The sequence below is a fragment of the Pelobates fuscus genome, chromosome 4, assembly GCF_036172605.1.
Source record: "Pelobates fuscus isolate aPelFus1 chromosome 4, aPelFus1.pri, whole genome shotgun sequence".
NCBI classification, from domain to species: domain Eukaryota; kingdom Metazoa; phylum Chordata; class Amphibia; order Anura; family Pelobatidae; genus Pelobates; species Pelobates fuscus.
Genome location: NC_086320.1, coordinates 369,214,672 through 369,233,312, shown reverse-complemented (window position 1 = coordinate 369,233,312; position 18,641 = coordinate 369,214,672). Strand labels below are relative to the sequence as shown.

Here is an 18,641-nt window from a genome sequence, read left to right as displayed (position 1 = left end):
GAACCGTACACTGTAACTACTTAATATACAGACAGGAAGAAATGTACAATGTAACTACTTAATATACAGACAGGAGGAACCGTACACTGTAACTACTTAATCTACAGACAGGAAGAACCGTACAATGTAACCACTTAATGTACAGACAGGCGGAAACGTACAATATAATGGCTTGATCTGGGGCCAGGGAACCATGACTCTGTTATAATGTAACTATTTAATCTATGAACAGGGTGAATTAAACAATGTAACTGCCTAATCTACAGGTAGTGTCTACTGAAGGTCAAAGTAAATTGACTGAAAATATGTCCACTCTCCTCTAGTCCTAATCTACCACTAAATGGATGTGTTAAGGTTTGTGGTCTTTACACTTTTTTCATCCAGCTGTTTAGTGTCTGTTTGCCCTCACTTACGCTCTGCTACAAATACCAGCTTCTTCCTGTTATCCCACCAGTATTCATGCAGGATTCTCCAAGAGGTTCTCCCAATTGTCCCCGGTCTGGAGGTTTCAGGGTCCTGTCGCACTACCTCTGGTTTGTTAGCTGTTGTTACGAATTACGAAACCCCCTATATTAGCTGCTGCACTGCTTCCCTGCTGCTCCTATGACCATCTTGCTTCTTCTATGAAACCTCGCTAACAAGATGAGAACGCATGACTGGAACGTTAAATTATTACTTTAAAGACACATCTGACACATTGAAAACAAGAATTAATACAAACACAATAACACAGCTCTGCCATCACAATGTTCTAGGTACTTCATAATGGTAACATTTTTATGAAATATGTGGAATGACGTCATTGAAATTCCAATGCAATCGAGATGTAGGGACTACTTTCTCTTATGTTTAAGCTTGAATAATGATGACGACAAAAGGTGACAGCTATGGTAAAGAGGCATGTTTTCATGCAACGCAAAATTTGGTCTATGGAGGATCCCACTCACAGGATGCTCTCATAGACCTCGATGGAGTGACAAAGGGCTCCTAGTGGATGAAGAGCCAGGAACTGATGAAAGACGATGGCAGCAACTGCCCGGGAGAGCTTCAGGTAAACATAACTAACATTGGCTTCATACCATGGTCACTGCGCAATGAAACGAGATGTCATCTTCAGGGGTCTTTGTAAAACATGCACACCCAAAAGGGACGGAGACACTTTAAAGGGCTTATGTAAAATACTGTAAAATGGCTACAACAGAAAAACACAAGTTTTACTCCAAAAACACTATACAACCACAGCTGATTTCATTTTAACTTTAGGACTTACTTATTTTGTATCCTAGTCGCTCTGCATGAATTCTCTTGGCCATGAACTGACCTTCAATTATGGCACGGATCTCCACGGTCTTTGGGAAGTCCGACACCTACCAGAAGCAGAAAATAACATATTAGTAGCTACACGTTACAGTAAGAGGGTAAAAAAGGGTACATTTAACTATAAATCGGACAATTGCAAGAAACTTACAGGAACGATAGCTTGAAGAGGACACTGCTCAAATGAGCTTACAGTCTATAGGAGGTGGGGTGTAAAACACAATAGGACAGGAAAAAGCAATCAACAAGGTGGGAGTGAAGCAGAGCTGGAGGAGAGCGCAGAGTGCTGCCCTATAGGAGAGAGCAAGAGACAGGTATGTGAGGTAGAGGTTACTCTGGGAGGCCATAAGCTTTCCTAAAAAGATGGGTTTTAAGGCATTTCTTAAACGATTGAAGACTAGGGGAGAGTCTGATGGGGGTAGGCAGGCTATTCCATAGGAAGGGAGCCGCCCGCGAGAAGTCCTGCAAGCGTGAGTTGGCCAGTGAATGGTTATGAATAAAAATAAAAAAAAAGCTAGTGGTTTCTCACAACTTTTTTTTTATAATGTAGTATTAGTAAAGCCATAAGGGCCATTTATTCCTTTTCATTTTTTGGCTTTTAACATTTCGCTGTTGTCACTTTGAAGGGTTTGGCTGCATTTATATTAAAGATGTCTATATTTGAACAAAGAGAATTGGCGCAAAATTGCACAAAAATTATTTGAAGGAGATGATTCCAAAGCAGAACCAACGCTCATAATGAGCGATAATTTGAATGAAATGATCTTCCAATTAGAAAGATTACTAATTAAAGAAGTTAAGATTAAGTGAGAAATTTTTACCCTTGAAAAATATCTTGAAAAATAAATTACCCCAAGAGGTTAAGATTTACAAAATGTCCCACTTTTAACAGAGAGAAAGAGACCTTTATGAAACTATGGACTTCTGTTCTTGAATCATTCTCCAAACCTTTTTGGACATAAATCGATACACGAGAAAATTATGTCTAAAAAAGTTTTTTTTAAAAGGAAAGAATCTGAACTAAACCTACAGTTAGAAAATCTACAGAATACAGATGCTTCTAATGTCATATATTCCAATTTAAAGAAAAAGTCGAATTTGCATCCTTTATTTTTAAAATCAGATAATATGAAAGTATTCGAACGGGCTTGTCTAGAAGAGATCTATAAAATAAAGCCTCTTTCTAAATATTGTCAAAATGTATCAATTGAAGAAAAAAAATTATAGACCTAAGAAGACTCCTCTATTATTAGAAAACCAGCAGGGGGCGGCGCCTGGCTGCAGAGCAGAGAGGAAGCATGTCTTAGCAGCTCCTGTTCACCAGAACAAACAAAGCAGAATATCGATACAGCAAGGTCACCAACCGAGAGGGAACATTGAGGTGAACAAAATGACACCACTTAAGCGACAGTTCAAGCAATACTCACCCATCACCCTGGTGAGGCCTACAAGCAAGGCAGGCACAGGAGAGACGGATGCTCCCCAGCTGCCACAAAAAGGCGAAAACTTAAACCGGGGCCTGGTCCTTCCCCACCCGAACCCCATGCAAAGTACTTGTAACATGACACCAAACACAGAATCCCGGGCCTACTACCGACAAGGCCAACAAAATGGCGGATACCTCCCACGCTACTGACCCATGCAGTGCAGCGCTGGAAACAGAGTGCCGGTTAAATAAAATCTTCGCCTCCTTTTGGGAGAAACTGGAGGCCTGCATGCAACCTCCGGTGCCGGAGAATCTGCCCACAGACCTGCCACAGAACCTACATCAGGCAGTCAAGCGGAGGGTAGCACTAACCCCCTCTGAAAATAAACCCACAAGAGGCAAGCACCAACAAGGAGCCATCTTGGGGTCATGCTTCTGGAGCCCCACAGAGTGCAGCAGCAGACCAGGGGCCGCACCCAGAGACCCGGAAAAACCCAGGAGAGGGCGCCCAAGGCTACCTCACCTGCGAGTGGAGATGCGACACAAGCTCCAGAGGGGCAAAGCGGGCATGAACAAGCTGGAGAAACAGCGGGAAGCGAGGCCCCATATAGCGACAGCCACAGGCAGATCCTCCCGTGGCAGTGGCATCACACGATCAGTCTGGGAGATAGGCCACGCAACCACAAGACTGACTCAATATGCCCCACCAAGATCACGTCCACACGGCACAAGGTCCATATGCATCTCAACCCAAGTTTAGCCTCTGCTATAGAGACAGTCCTAACCTACCTTGATTACTTGGGGGGGCGAGTGGGGTCTTATTTTGTGTTTATCTTATGTTTAGTTATTTGACAGAATGCTAATCGCTCATATGCTTTGCATACATCACAGCTACACATCACATGCTCGCAAACTGTAATTTGCTTGTTGATCGTCTGCTATGTCTAGCATTACTAACTTACTAAAAATGCTCACTCCTGCCATAACACTGTAAAATTGTGTTGATTATGTTTGCGCTTGTTAAAGCTGTTAAGGCAATACAGGCATCGACGACTCATCTGCCTACACGCCATTGGGTCAAGACAGCTATTTCCGCAATGTCTTAGATAAACCATAGTTAATTATCTGGTTAACAGTATCTAATGTGAAAGAAATTGTAGAAAGTTGGAACACAGCTTAATCTAGTACGCTAATCTGGCATATGGTTGCAGATTGTTTCTTACTGCATAGACAGCTCGGACTAACCGGTCTCCTATTCTACATAAACTTTAAAATGTGCAATCAGTATGTAATGCTGGCCAGCTAGCATAGTATGTTGTTTGTTGCATTCTCATCTCTCACCTCACAACTATCTAAGTTTAAAAACAGTCTTCACGTCATTATATATAAAAAAATGTGCATTGTATTCCCTTGTCATGCCTTACTACATTGATGTTTATTACTATATCGCGGGTACATGCTGTTGGGGCATGGCACAAGCATTTGCAACTGTTATTTTTCCTTATGCACTCAAAAATAAAGAATTCATAAAAAAAAAAAAAGAAAAAAAAAAAACAGCAGATAAGGGCGGGGGTGTAATTTTAGACAATTAAAAATATATACAGGTGGTGGAAAGGCAGTTAAAAAACCTGGAAAAAACTTTAGAAAAATTACCATACTGGAAAAATAATGTTTTAAATAAGGGAGTGTTCTCTTTTTTATTTTTAGAACATCCTAGGATTCCAGTAATATATGTGTGACGGTAGCAATCAGTATCACCGTCTATTATTCCTTTTCCCAATAGCAGAATAACTCCAATAATTCCACAGGAACAAATATCGCTGGTATCGCCAAATAATCCGCACGTGAGCCAAAGCTTAATGCTTGAACAAGACTGTTTACTGGCACACAGAGCACACAATTTATCCAATACAAATCTCCTCCTCTGGGCCAGGCTAGATAATTGGGTTTGAGCAGCATGCTAAACTCAATTATCTACTGGCCAGAAAATTTACAATTTTTTAAAACAATACTTTCCATATTACATATCAATATAACTTTTACATCCCTCTGGGGAGCAACATACTTAAATTTCACGTAAATCCGTTCGGTAATTTTCGTGTTGCGTCGCGTGGAAGATTGACCGGCTCACCGCGTGTTGGTATCCGATTTAGAGTTCCATGAAATTAGGGCTAAAAGCCGGTCTCCGTTCGTGTCAATTTACACGAAACCTACTAGGGTTAGAATGCAGAGAGTTCATGGAGAGTGCTCCCCTCATTCGGTACTTTAAATTTCCCGAACACCGTTCGTGTCAAGTTCGTGGAAATAAGTCAGACGGGACTTCCATGGGGGACCGGGTCATGCTGGAGGGCCATGCCAAAAATAGTTCCAGGCGCTTGACGCCTAAGTCCCGCTGACCGGCCGTTCGGGAGTTTAAGATGGCCGCCATTCATTGTTCTCGCCACGTGTTCGGGTCCCGTAATGGCGGACACCCAGGAGCACTTAATTAACCTGCGGTTTCACAAGATTCTACGTTCTAATTGCTACCCAGGGTGGTCCTCATTCGGTAAAATAACTATTTTACCGAACAAGGGCTTTTGACGAACATGAAGTAACAAATAAGGTATTTAAAAACGAATACAGTAGCAGGGAGGGAAATAGTCGAATGAAGGAAGGGTGATTCTTCACAATATGTTTTGCCAAAATTACATAGGTGTATTTAAGTGACAATAGAGTGTTTTTCTAGCAGCACCTGGTTTGAAATATTAGCGCCACTTATTCCTTTTCATTTTTCTGCTTTTAAAACGCCTCCTGAACCAGTCTGCCACAGAATTCAGGGAGCGATACTCCAGTAAGACTTTTCTATAGAGATTGCATGGCTGGTTTTACAGCCAGTGTCTGTCTATAGACAGTGTAAATGGACACGCAGGCAATAAATAATGGAAAATACCTATATCGGACAATAATGCTAGCAATATTACTTAAAAACCACTGCTTTATGCGAACATTTAACAAGCATTCAGACCCACAATAGTACATCTGACAATGTTTTAAGTAAACAGAAAAGATGAATTTATTCAGACACAAGTGTCATTAGTGATGTTGTGTTTTGCTTCCAACATCATTGCCATTCAAAAGAAACTATACAAATGAAGTCTTTATTAATCTGAACTAGTGAAAACAAAACACTTCTAAAGGGAAGAGAACAGAGACAGCTTTCAGAATGCAGTGACTGCCCATTCGATTTGATATGAGTGAAGGACATACCATTTTCAGCTACTGACTAATGTCACGTGGTTAGGAAAGGTCAAGTGCAGCGACCTTGAAAACACATTACTGTAGGAGCTACCAGAGCTATTGTAGTCTTTGTAATGCTTACATATGTGAGAACCAATGCATCGTGTTCTAGAGAAAATACACTGGTGTACAGGAGGACTCTGAAGCCCTACTGCTGCAGGAGAGGTCCAGCTGTACTGGCCACTTTAAATAGCTAAACCCCTTTGCCAACAAAAGATCAGACCTTTTGTTTTATTCAATTTAAAGGGGAAGTGTCACTTGCCAGGATTTTAAACATCATGTTTGCTTATCCTTAATTTAATAAATGTATTTAACGTTATTCTAATATAACATGTAAAGTGCTGAGTACACCTGTTAATTCTATATAAATAAAATATACATACACTGTAAATATACATACACTGTATACTTACTGTACCTCCCTCTACTGTAATGTATCCTGTGATACACCTGTTAGTGCTATATAAATAAAATATACATACACTGTATACCTACTGTACTTACTGTACCTCCCTCTACTGTAATGTATCCTGTGAAGTACTGAGTACACCTGTTAGTGCTATATAAATAAAATATACATACACTGTATACTTACTGTACCTCCCTCTACTGTAATGTATCCTGTGAAGTACTGAGTACACCTGTTAGTGCTATATAAATAAAATATACACACACTGTATATCTACTGCACTTACTGTACCTCCCTCTACTGTAATGTAACCTGTAAAGTGCTGAGTACACCTGTTATAGCTATATAAATATAATATACATACACTGTATACCTACTGCACTTACTGTACCTCCCTCTACTGTAATGTAACCTGTAAAGTGCTGAGTACACCTGTTATAGCTATATAAATATAATATACATACACTGTATACTTACTGCACTTACTGTACCTCCTTCTACTGTAATGTAACCTGTAAAGTGCTGAGTACACCTGTTAGCGCTATATAAATAAAATATACATGGGGGCGGAGCCGACCGCGAGCCGAGCTGGACGTGCACTAGCTGAGCTCTGCAGGAGACCGCGGGCAATCCACGACCATCGGGCACACAGAGCAACATGGGACACCCCAAAAAAGGTACCACACCTGCCCAAGCCTCCCACAGACAATCCGCTGTCAAAACGGGCGCCCTTAATAAATTTTTTAAAGAAAATCCGGCGCAAAACGCCGCCGACGAGATAGGCCCCAAAATGGCGGCGGAAGCTCTACACGAGCACCCCTCATCCTCACCCCCACTAAGCCCAGCCATCTCGGACAGTGCCTCCACAAACATAGATGCTGACCTGAGAGCCATACTCAGCAATCTACCAACTAAACAAGATATAGCAGCCTTGATCCAGAAAATGGAATCCTCCTTTCAAAATAAATTAGACAACATGGCGGCGGAAGTTAAAGTGGTAGAGGAACGTATAGAATCACTGGAAGATAATCAGGACCACACACTCACACAAGTTAAACAGGTCCAACAAGCACTAGAAGCACAAAATACGCAATTAGCGTTAATGTACAGAGCTATTGATGACCTGGACAATAGGGGGCGACGTAACAACCTAAGGCTGAAGGGCATGCCAGAAATAGAAGGGGAAAACCTCCCTAAAACACTCCAAGAATTATTCAACTACCTACTGCACAAAGATCCAGCGGAACATATCCTCTTTGACAGAGCCCATAGAGCACTTAAGCCAAGAGGTCCAGCCTCAGACGCCCCGAGAGACATAATCTGTCGCCTACACTATTATGGGGTGAAAGAAGACATCCTCCGCGAACTCAGAAAAACGACTCAACCGCTACTGTTTATGGGGGCCCAAATACAAATTTACCCGGACCTCTCCTGGATGACTCTGCAAGCAAGACGAACACTTAAACCCCTGACAGATATCCTGCGTACTAGGAACATCAAGTACAGATGGGGTTTCCCCCTCTCCTTAACAGCCACCCATAACGGGACCACCGCTACTGTAACCACTTCAGAGGACATTGCCACGTTCACTTCTACCTTAAATCTCCCGGATGTACAAATACCAGACTGGTACGGCCCGATTCAAGCTCCTCATAATTATCCACGTCCCCAGAGATCAAGATGGCAAACCCCGCCAAAAAGGCGTCGCAACGACAACCAACCTCATCTCCGAAACACGCAAAGGCAACAGGTTGAACCACACCGATTCTGAAACCTGAGACGGAAACACGACATAGAAAAGAACTGAAAACCACATAAATTGCCAGAAAAGCGTCTTTATTCACAGGTTATCACACTCTTAAGAGCCTGCTCAAGACTACTCACAAAGGGACTGAGACACTGATTTCCCACAAGACATGGCTACATCAGCCTCTCCTTCGAACAGCAAGTCTCCCGCTCAATTAGACCTCACGAGCCTAATATGAAGCCCCGACTCTTGGAAAACGCCTGATCCACAGGAAGCCTGGACTTAAGACATGGCAGCTCTTCGTCAATGTCTTATATCAAGCCGGAGAAGGGCCATCGGTGCGATCCCAGTGACTTTTACCATAAAGCTGAGTGTGGCACCACAGATCTTGTCACCCACACCTGAAGGGCTCCAAATACCCACGAACTTATCTGACCAAGGAGCATACGTACTTGCTGTCTACCAAAAGGTTCAGGGTTCTGTTGTTATGCAAACCACTAGATAAACCTACTGTGTTCTTCTGCTCCCTCCCCTGTCCTTTCTCCCGGCCCTCTGGGCCGCGGGCCTGCTCTCCCACCTTCATCTTTCCTTGCTCTTTTTACCCTTCACACCTCTCCAGTACAATATTTAGACATGTATTTGGGGATGTCGGGAGGGGGGAGGGCGGGTGCCCTGAAAAGTCACCACCAAGAGAAAGCTTTTGAGAGTGTTGACCATAACCGAAGCCGCACACAACCTGACACATAACTGAGCCAGGAGACCCGTTCATAACGAGCAAAGCTCACATGTGTCCCAATTCCTCACTAAAACTTAACGCCCGAAATCCACTTCCTTACATAAGTTGACAGGTGGATTGCCCGCCACCTCTCCTTATATCACTCAAAACTTAGATTTACCCCCCACCACAGACTGCGAGACACTCTGCAGCAGCATCACAAGCCCCAGCGGTGCCATATCTGTATCCCCGAGATCTCCCAATACACTCGGGGAAAGCCACCGGCTAAAAGGGCCTACACACCCACAACACCTTCGCACTCTCAATTGCTAGCTCCGGAGTTTATTCAAAGTCTTTGTATATAGTTGGATTAATCCGTTTTTGATATCCTTTCTTTCTTTATTTTTTATTTTCTCGGGTTGATATATTGTAATCTGCACTTAATACTCTCGCTACTAGAGTCGATATCTCTCATATATTGTTTTCAGTGTATCCACTGTGCCTGCATTTACATTATCTAACACTCCTAGAAGCAGTGACTTCACCTAGATAACCGAACATGGCAACCATACGTATCACGACCCTAAACACGAGGGGGCTTAATTCACCAACCAAAAGATCCCTAGCTCTTCGAGAACTTCACACTCTCAGAACAGACATAGCATTTCTACAAGAAACGCATTTTAAAGCTAACTCAGCCCCAACCCTTCGCAATAAACACTACCCAACAGGATATTTTAGCAATTATGAAAGCTCCAAATCCAAAGGGGTAGCCATTCTGATAGGGAAACACGTACCCTTCACGTACCTATCACACCACTCAGTCTCAGAAGGTAGGCTTTTGATAGTCAAAGGTAAGATAGGGAACACCGTAGTGACACTTGCCAACCTATACCTTCCTAATAGCAAACAATGCAAACATACACGCAAATATCTGAACGCAGTAGACAAAACCACGGAAGGGATCCTTATACTGGGGGGAGACTTCAACATCTCACTAGATTCTGACTTAGACACAACTTCCAAGTCCACTAAATACAACGCAACCTCCAGATCTAGAATCGTTCAAATCCTAGACAATCGTCACCTGTTTGACTGTTGGCGAATAACACACCCCACCTCCCGGGACTACTCCTTCTTCTCAGCGGTTCAGCACACATACTCGAGACTAGACATGTTCTTCCTGCAACACAGACACCTACATCTCATACGTTCCTGCGAATACGGCCCCATTACGTGGTCCGACCATGGTCCCCTATCTATGTCTATCCAGATACCTAACCTGTTCCCATCTAGATCACAATGGAAACTTAACGACTCATTACTCAACGACCCAATACATGTTGCCCAAATACAGGAGACGCTCAATAACTACTTTGAAGAGAACAGCACACCTTCGGTTTCACCCACAGTAATCTGGGAGGCCCATAAAGCCGTTGTACGGGGACACATAATTGCCCTTGCATCCAGGCACAAGAAAGCGAGGGAGGCCCAAATTACCTCTCTCACGGAGGACATTAGACGCTTAGAAAATGCTCACAAAAGGCACATGATCCTAGATACATATAAAGAACTCATAGACAAGCGCTCTACCCTCCAAACACTTCTGAACACGAAAATTCAACGGTCGCTCCTATATACTAGACACAAGTACTACACCCAAAGCGGAAAATGCGGCCGCATGTTGGCCAGGGCGATACAAAAAGAGAGGCAACTAACGTACATAACCCACATAAAAAAATCCTCAGGGACAATAACCCACTTACTGCCAGACATAATGAGAGAATTCCACTCCTATTACTCAAACCTATATAACCTAAGATCCCAACCACCAGATCCGGAAGCCATCCAAAATTTCCTCGCAAAAAGACTAGCCCAGACAATCCCTCCAAACGCTAGGCAAATACTAGACTCTCCACTCACATCAGAAGAAGTCTCCATGATTATAAGACAACTACCACTAGGAAAGAGTCCCGGGCCAGATGGCTTTACAGCCAAATACTTCAAAACTTTCTCCAAGACCCTGAACAAACCGTTCCTAGCGGCGTTCAATTCCTTAAACCATGGGCACACTCTGCCTCGAGAAACACTAGAAGCGCATATTACACTTATCCCCAAACCAGGCAAGGACCTAACGGAATGTGGCAGCTACAGGCCCATTTCACTAATAAATATTGACCTTAAAATTTTTACAAAGATACTAGCTGTCCGCCTCAAACCATACTTGCAGGGACTAGTTCACCCCGACCAAGCTGGGTTCGTGCCAGGGCGAGAAGCCAAAAATAATACCACCAAAGTGTTGAACCTTATATACCATGCACAGACGAAGGGGGACCCGAGCCTTATCCTCACAATCGACGCCGAAAAGGCGTTTGACAGGGTGGACTGGTCTCTGCTAACAGCCACAATGCAGGCCATGGGCTTCGGCCCCAATTGGCTGTCGTGGCTCTCAGCTATTTACTCTAAGCCGGGTGCAAAAATAAGGGTTAATGGCCAACTCTCAGACACAGTCCATATCTCTAATGGCACGAGACAAGGATGTCCTCTGTCCCCCCTGCTTTTCATCCTAACACTAGAACCCTTCCTTCAGGGGATCAGAAACAACCCGAATATCCAGGGCATACACATAGCCGACCGGGAATACAAAGTTTCTGCCTTTGCAGATGATTTACTATACACGATAAAAAACCCAGAAACCTCACTACCCCACCTGTTGCAAGAGATCGATCTATATGGCCTAGTATCCAACTACAAAATAAATAGTAGCAAGAGTGAGATCCTCCCCTTGAACATTTCAAAGGGGTTGGAGACCAGACTTCAACAGACATACCCATTCCACTGGCCACAGAATTCTGTAAGATACCTGGGAATACAATTGACGAACTCCTTACACAAAACATACGACCTCAACTTTCCCCCACTATTGGCCAACATTGACAGAGACCTAAGAACCTGGAACAAACCTCAATTCAGCTGGCTCTGCAGAGTACACATCTTGAAAATGGCCATCTTGCCGAAATTCCTTTACATTTTACAAACACTACCCATAAAGATCCCAACTTCATTCTTCAAGACAGTAAAGCACTGCCTCTCCAACTTTCTGTGGGCAGGAAAACACCCAAGGACTCAATACACAAACTTAACGAGACACAAAACACAAGGCGGCATGGGGGCACCAGACGTAGAGACATACCATAGGGCAGTCATCCTATCCCGTATCTACGATTGGACTAACAATTACAACCAGAAACAGTGGGTACAAATAGAAGCAACCAGCCTACAAGTCCACATTCGAACGCTACCATGGCATGCCTCAGGCCTGGAATTAGTACGCCCAAACCACAAAGACCATCCAACATTAATCCCTACACTAAGATACTGGAACAATATTAAGAAATCCGACCATGTTGCCCCGCATCCATCCCCACTGTACCCGATTACAGGAAACCCACACTTCAAACCAGGCATTCCACAGAATGCATACCGAGACTTCGGGAACCAACAGGAGCAACTACTCCTGAAAGACGTACTAAACAGTCAGGGAATGGTCCCTATTTCGGATCTAATCCCCACGCCCACACACACACCAATGCAGGGTTACAAATACACACAACTCATGCACTTCCTACAAACTCAACCTACCCTCACACAAGGTAGCAGACCATTGACAGCATTCGAAGCTAGAACCTTTTTGGGGACTATGACAAAGAAACACATCACCGTGTTCTATAAATGTTTACAGACGGATCTCCACGCTCACCTCCCAGAATTCACAAAATCCTGGGAAAAAGACTTAAAGATCACAATTTCACCTGACGATTGGAGAACTATATTTAAAAATGCCTTTAAGTCCTCTAGCAACACTATAACCCAAGAGAGTAACTATAAGCGCATTTCTAGATGGCACTTCACCCCAACCAGAATATGCAAGTTCTTCCCGAACGCATCCAACCTATGCTGGAGATGCAAAACTGACGCAGGGACCCCGGGCCACATCTGGTGGTTTTGCAATGTAATACAATCATACTGGTGCAAAATAACCACCATAATAACACTTATTACGGGCTACGCAATCCCACAATCTCCTGAGGCCTTACTATTCATGCTCTTCCCCACCCCTCTACCAAAATCAATGCGTACCCTACTCTATCATCTGCTTACCGCAGCAAATAGTCTAATTCCCCTCAAATGGAAGCAAACCAAGCCCCCATCCATCAGGGAATGGATTACCAAAGTGGACACCTTTAGGCAAATGGATGAGCTCTCACACTCCTTCTCTGGCACTTACGATGTGTTCACATATACCTGGGCACCCTGGGACAAGTATATTAAAGATTCTGATGGTTCTCCACTCCACGATACTTAACCCACTTGGTTTTTCTTTGAGCCACTCAGACGATTACCTAATATATACGTAACCACACCGTTACAAACTGCTTCTAATACCTCACTGAACTACTGTGTATTGTTCTCTAAGATGACAACAATGTATTTTAGGAATTTGTCAAGCTAGGACTACCCTAAAGTTTGAAACTTCTGTACCACTCGTGCATACTGTAAAGTATTACATGTTATGAGATGTATGACTCCTATATCCTTTTCACATGATGTCAAGTGCAAAATTAAACAATAAAAGTTTAAAAAAAAAAAAAAAAAAAAAAAAAAAAAAATATACATACACTGTATACCTACTGTACCTCCCTCTACTGTAATGTAACCTGTAAACAGGGACAGCACTATCATAAGGATTGACATAAGGCGGACCGCCCCGAGGAGCGTAAAGATGTCCTCTTGACCAGCAGGAGGTGGGAGCACAGAGAACCCCCTCACTCTATGTAGACATGCCCAAGTTATAATTTAGCTAGCTGTTATACTCTGGTGCCGGCTGTGTGACTGGGAAAAAAAGCATGCAGCCACAAGGTGGGTGGTTCCAGCAATGGGAGCTGCAAGGAGTGACCACGCGGCCAATCACTTTATGAGCTGACGGTTGCTGGGATATATTACATCATAACCCGGTGGCCAACCGCTCTGGAGAAACCAATGTTTACCAATGATAAGAAACAGTGTGTGTGTGTGTGTGTGTATGAGCCAGTGAATGAATGTGTATGTGTGTATGAGCCAGTGAGTGAAGGTGTGTATGCAAGAGCAAGTGTGTGTGCAACGCAATGGGTTTAAGAACCAGTAAGTGAAGGTGTGTGCCAGTGAGTGTGCGTGTTTGAGCCAGTGGCTGCGTGTGTGTGCAACGCAATGGGTTTAAGAACCAGTAAGTGAATATTTGTGTGTGCCAGTGAGTGTGTGTGTATGAGCCAGTATCTGTAAGAGTAAAACAAATGTGTGTAAGACCAGTGTGTGTGTATGAGCTTGTGAGTGTGTGTAAAGACGCAAATGCATGAAAAGAATGACAAACAGGATACAATATGCAAAAATGGAAAAGAGAAACAAAAAAGGTGATAAGATGCACACAATGATGGGTAGGAGGGGCACAAGGGGGAGGGTTAATTGACACGCAGGTTAAGACCAATTTGGGGGGGTGGGGAATTGCATTTTCACCTCTGTAGACCAAAATCCTTGCCCTGGCCCTGCCTGTAAAGTGCCAAGTACACCTGTTAGCGCTATTTAAATTAAACATAGATAAAACCTTATATAATTTTTGCACAGTATGTGGATTTTATTACTAGTTTTCTAAGCTGCACTAATTGTAGTTGCGGTAGCTGCGGTGGTAACATGTCGACCTTTAAAACACTGACTATTTGTGTTTTAGTTTATTCTTTATACTCACCCTCTGGTTGTTAACATTGAACCTATGAACACCAATGGCTTGCGGGGTTATTTCCATCACTTCAAAATAAAAGCCTAGTGAACACAATAGAACATGAATGTCATTTAACACACAACATACAAACAGAAAGAAAAAAAACGTTAAAGGTCCTTGAAATGCCATTGTATGCATGTACATAAAGACATGTCTTGTAGACGTACAATATACTCTCAAGACAAGAGAAAAATACAATACAGTCTAGGTGACTGGTTCTATCAAGAAATGGTAGCAAACTTTGTATCACGTCATAACGCATGAAAAGAAAAAGCCAGGTCGAAACTGGCACAAGGGGAGGGAGAGTCGCAAGAAAGAGAGCTGAAGAGTTTCAAGGATGGGAATTGAAACAAAAGAGACAGAGAAAAATAGAATAGACAGTTTGGTGAAGTCGCCAAAGGAACACAGAAAGCAGGACAATAGTGGGTTTTGCCAGAGAGGGCAACCTAAAATATGGCATCAACCAGGTATGAATGTGAACTGAGCTGGCATGGTAACATGCCAACTAGTGTTAGCAGGTCAAGCTGTCCCACGTGGGCAGAACTGGCTGGCAGTGAGGTCTAATGACTATACTGCCATCAAAGTGTTCAGCCGTTAAACATTATTATCAACAAGGAAAATAGGCAACAGTTACCAACGTTAAGGGCCGAAAACACGCTAATTCATACAATTATACATATTGCACAGCACAATACGGTTCTTAATATTGTATACGTGCAATTATATGTTCAATAATCAATGAGAAGTCTTTGCAGGGCAGGTAGTATGGGCAACTACTGTCTTTTAAGTTTAGTTCCTCTGAGATAAAGAACCAGGAAATAAAATAAATCCTTGTCGGATTACCAGGTGGTGTAACAAGATTAATTTATAAAAGTGCCAATTTCTTTTGTAAAAATTTCTTATTTTGCATAATGAAAAAAAGGACACACTCTTCACTCAAAGTAATTAAGCAAAGATGGGCAGTGGGAAAAGTAAGCATGCAAAGCATGCTAGAGTCAAACTCAGTGAATCTACACAAAGAGCCTGTAGTGGCTGTTTGGTAGGCAGCCATTAGAGGCAGTCTTAACCCTGCAATGTCGAGTTTGCTGTTTCTCACAAACTATACGGTTTGCATTGCAGGATTAAGGGAAGAGGGACACTGCACCCAGCCCCCCTTCAATGAGATGAAGTGGTCTGGGTGCCTAAACTGTTCCTTTAAAAAGGCACAACCGAGACACGAAGCAACTATAAGAATTTGGGATGCAATGGATCAATAGATTTTGTTGAAATCTTTGGCAAAAATAAGGAATTATTTGCAAAATAAATTAATAATGAAGTTGGCAAATCTAGTTCATTTATGTCTAACTTTTTAACTTCAATTTTTATCTGTAGTATATAGCATTTCCATGTAACGTCTGGCTGCAATTTTACCGTAACATTCTGCTGCCCACCTAAGTTTCCATTGTTTCCAGGGGGCGTCATCTGGAGCACTTTAGAGAAATCTTCCCAGGAGCCCAACGAGCAGTCGTCCCTAATTTTCTCTCTCATCAGGGAGCCATTTTTATAACTAAGAAGAAAGCGAGGCCATTAAACAACACAGTGAACTTTTTGTCACACAGCTCTCATTCTGTGTAATGAAACGGTGACCTCTCTTTGCCTTTAGACCAAACCAGTTTCCCAAAATTGCATTTGACTCGGGGGAGCTATAAATCAATGCGCAGTCGCTGCGATATTGTGATTGTTACACATGAATGGTGGGATCTTGCCGCATGATCCAGCCTGTAACAGCCTGACATTGAAATTAAGACAGGCAAGAATCACCTCGGCATCAAGAATTCAGTCTTACAGGAATTTATAGCTTTATTTATAGCCCGTACTAAATCATATTTACTGGTTGAGTTGGGAGTAAAAAAAATTCCAAACGTAACAGGAAAAAAAAACCTGACATTTTGTAGCAGTGATTCATGCAGGAGAAAAATATGTTTAACTTTCCAAATAAATTTAATGCCAAGCTGTCGCAGATGCCGCTCCTGTATAATCAACTAATGCAGCTGCTTAGGGCAACCACCGATACAAGCAGACCCATCTGGAGGTAGAGATATCTGTGTAAGTGTAAAACAGGCACAATGTTATTTGATTCTAAAATGTTTTTAAACCATCAAAAATGTCATCAAATAAATTGCATTGATGACAGGTGCCATTCAGTCTTTCACTTTAGGACCAAGGTAGATCCCTAAATGTTGTCGAACTACAACCCCCTTGACGCTTTGCGTGCCTTTAGAATGCCTTCAGACTGACAACGCATCATGGAAGCTTTTGTTTTAAAACATCTGGGGATCTACCTTTTGGGCACCCTTGACTTAAGGCATCAACAGCAAAGACTGGAGCAGCAGATGTTTGCAGACTCTATTTACCATAATGCTCAGGCAGACACATTTTCTTGGACTGAAAATGAAAAATGCAAAGTATGGGCAAAAAATTGTGATCATTGATGATTTTTAGTATAAAATTTGTTTTTTCAGCTACTGGTTACCTGCTGAATTCAAATGTCAAAACCTTTCAACCCGTCTCCACTCCTTCAAAAAAATCTTTGGAAACACACTTCTTCAGGATTGCATATACTTTAAACTGTTAGCGGGTTTTCATTCCCACTCCCCCTTCCATGACTCCACTCCTGCAACTGTCAAAAATAACTTACTAAGTTCTCAGTGATTACTTTTCTAGCAACCGATTTTATTACCCCTACTTATACCCTTTGTGTCACTATACCCCACTCCCTCTAACACGTTAGCTCACTGAGCAGGGCCCTCAATCCCTCTGTTACTGTGTCACTATACCCCACTCCCTCTAACATGTAAGCTCACTGAGCAGGGCCCTCAATCCCTCTGTTACTGTGTCACTTTACCCCACTCCCTCTAACATGTAAGCTCACTGAGCAGGGCCCTCAATCCTCTGTTACTGTGTCACTATACCCCACTTCCTCTAACATGTAAACTCACTGAGCAGGGCCCTCAACCCCTCTGTTACTGTGTCACTATACCCCCACTCCCTCTAACATGTAAGCTCACTGAGCAGGGCCCTCAATCCCTCTGGTACTGTGTCACTATACCCCACTCCCTCTAACACGTTAGCTCACTGAGCAGGGCCCTCAATCCCTCTGTTACTGTGTCACTATACCCCACTCCCTCTAACATGTAAACTCACTGAGCAGGGCCCTCAATCCCTCTGTTACTGTGTCACTATACCCCACTCCCTCTAACACGTTAGCTCACTGAGCAGGGCCCTCAATCCCTCTGTTACTGTGTCACTATACCCCACTGCCTCTAACATGTAAACTCACTGAGCAGGGCCCTCAATCCCTCTCTTACTGTGTCACTATACCCCACTTCCTCTAACATGTAAACTCACTGAGCAAGGCCCTCAACCCCTCTGTTACTGTGTCACTATACCCCACTCCCTCTAACATGTAAGCTCACTGAGCAGAGCCTCAATCCCTCTGTTCCTGTGCGTCTATTTGTCTGGATACAACTACGTGTCGGTTAGTCCACCCATTGTACAGCGCTACGGAATTTGCTGGCGCTATATAAATAATAAAATATAATAATAAGGGATTCGTGTACAAGTCTAATTATAACTACTACTACTATGGTGCTTAGAGTGTGCCAATAAAGCGGCACGGTCATGTTGAACTTTCTCCTGTTGTTTCCTCTTCTCTTTCTCTCTCAGGATCTGTTCTTCTTTCCTTCCTATCTGATCTAGTTTTCTTTAAAACATAAGACAAAGTAAGGATTACGTATTTTTCCTTCGCTTGATCTTCTTTGACCAAAGGAGGAGCTTAAGTTCGCTTCATTTCCTGTGGCAAATACATTTTTCCACAATACCCACCTCTCCTCCACAATCGCTAGTTGCTTCATTCGCCATTCAAACATCCTGTCATTTAGATAGGGTGCTGGAGAATTC

The 18,641-nt window shown here is 42.9% G+C and overlaps 1 protein-coding gene across 1 annotated transcript in view; it reads right to left on the bottom strand.

The window, feature by feature from the left end:
• Nucleotides 1-18,641, bottom strand: part of XYLB (xylulokinase) — a 175,008-nt gene that overhangs the window by 115,826 nt on the left and 40,541 nt on the right. The window contains exons 13-15 of the mRNA XM_063450817.1: nucleotides 16,133-16,248; nucleotides 14,670-14,743; nucleotides 1,271-1,367 (exon numbers count right to left, since the gene is read on the bottom strand). Of these exons, the coding sequence (XP_063306887.1) occupies nucleotides 1,271-1,367; nucleotides 14,670-14,743; nucleotides 16,133-16,248 (287 nt within the window). The remainder of the gene's footprint in view (nucleotides 1-1,270; nucleotides 1,368-14,669; nucleotides 14,744-16,132; nucleotides 16,249-18,641) is intronic.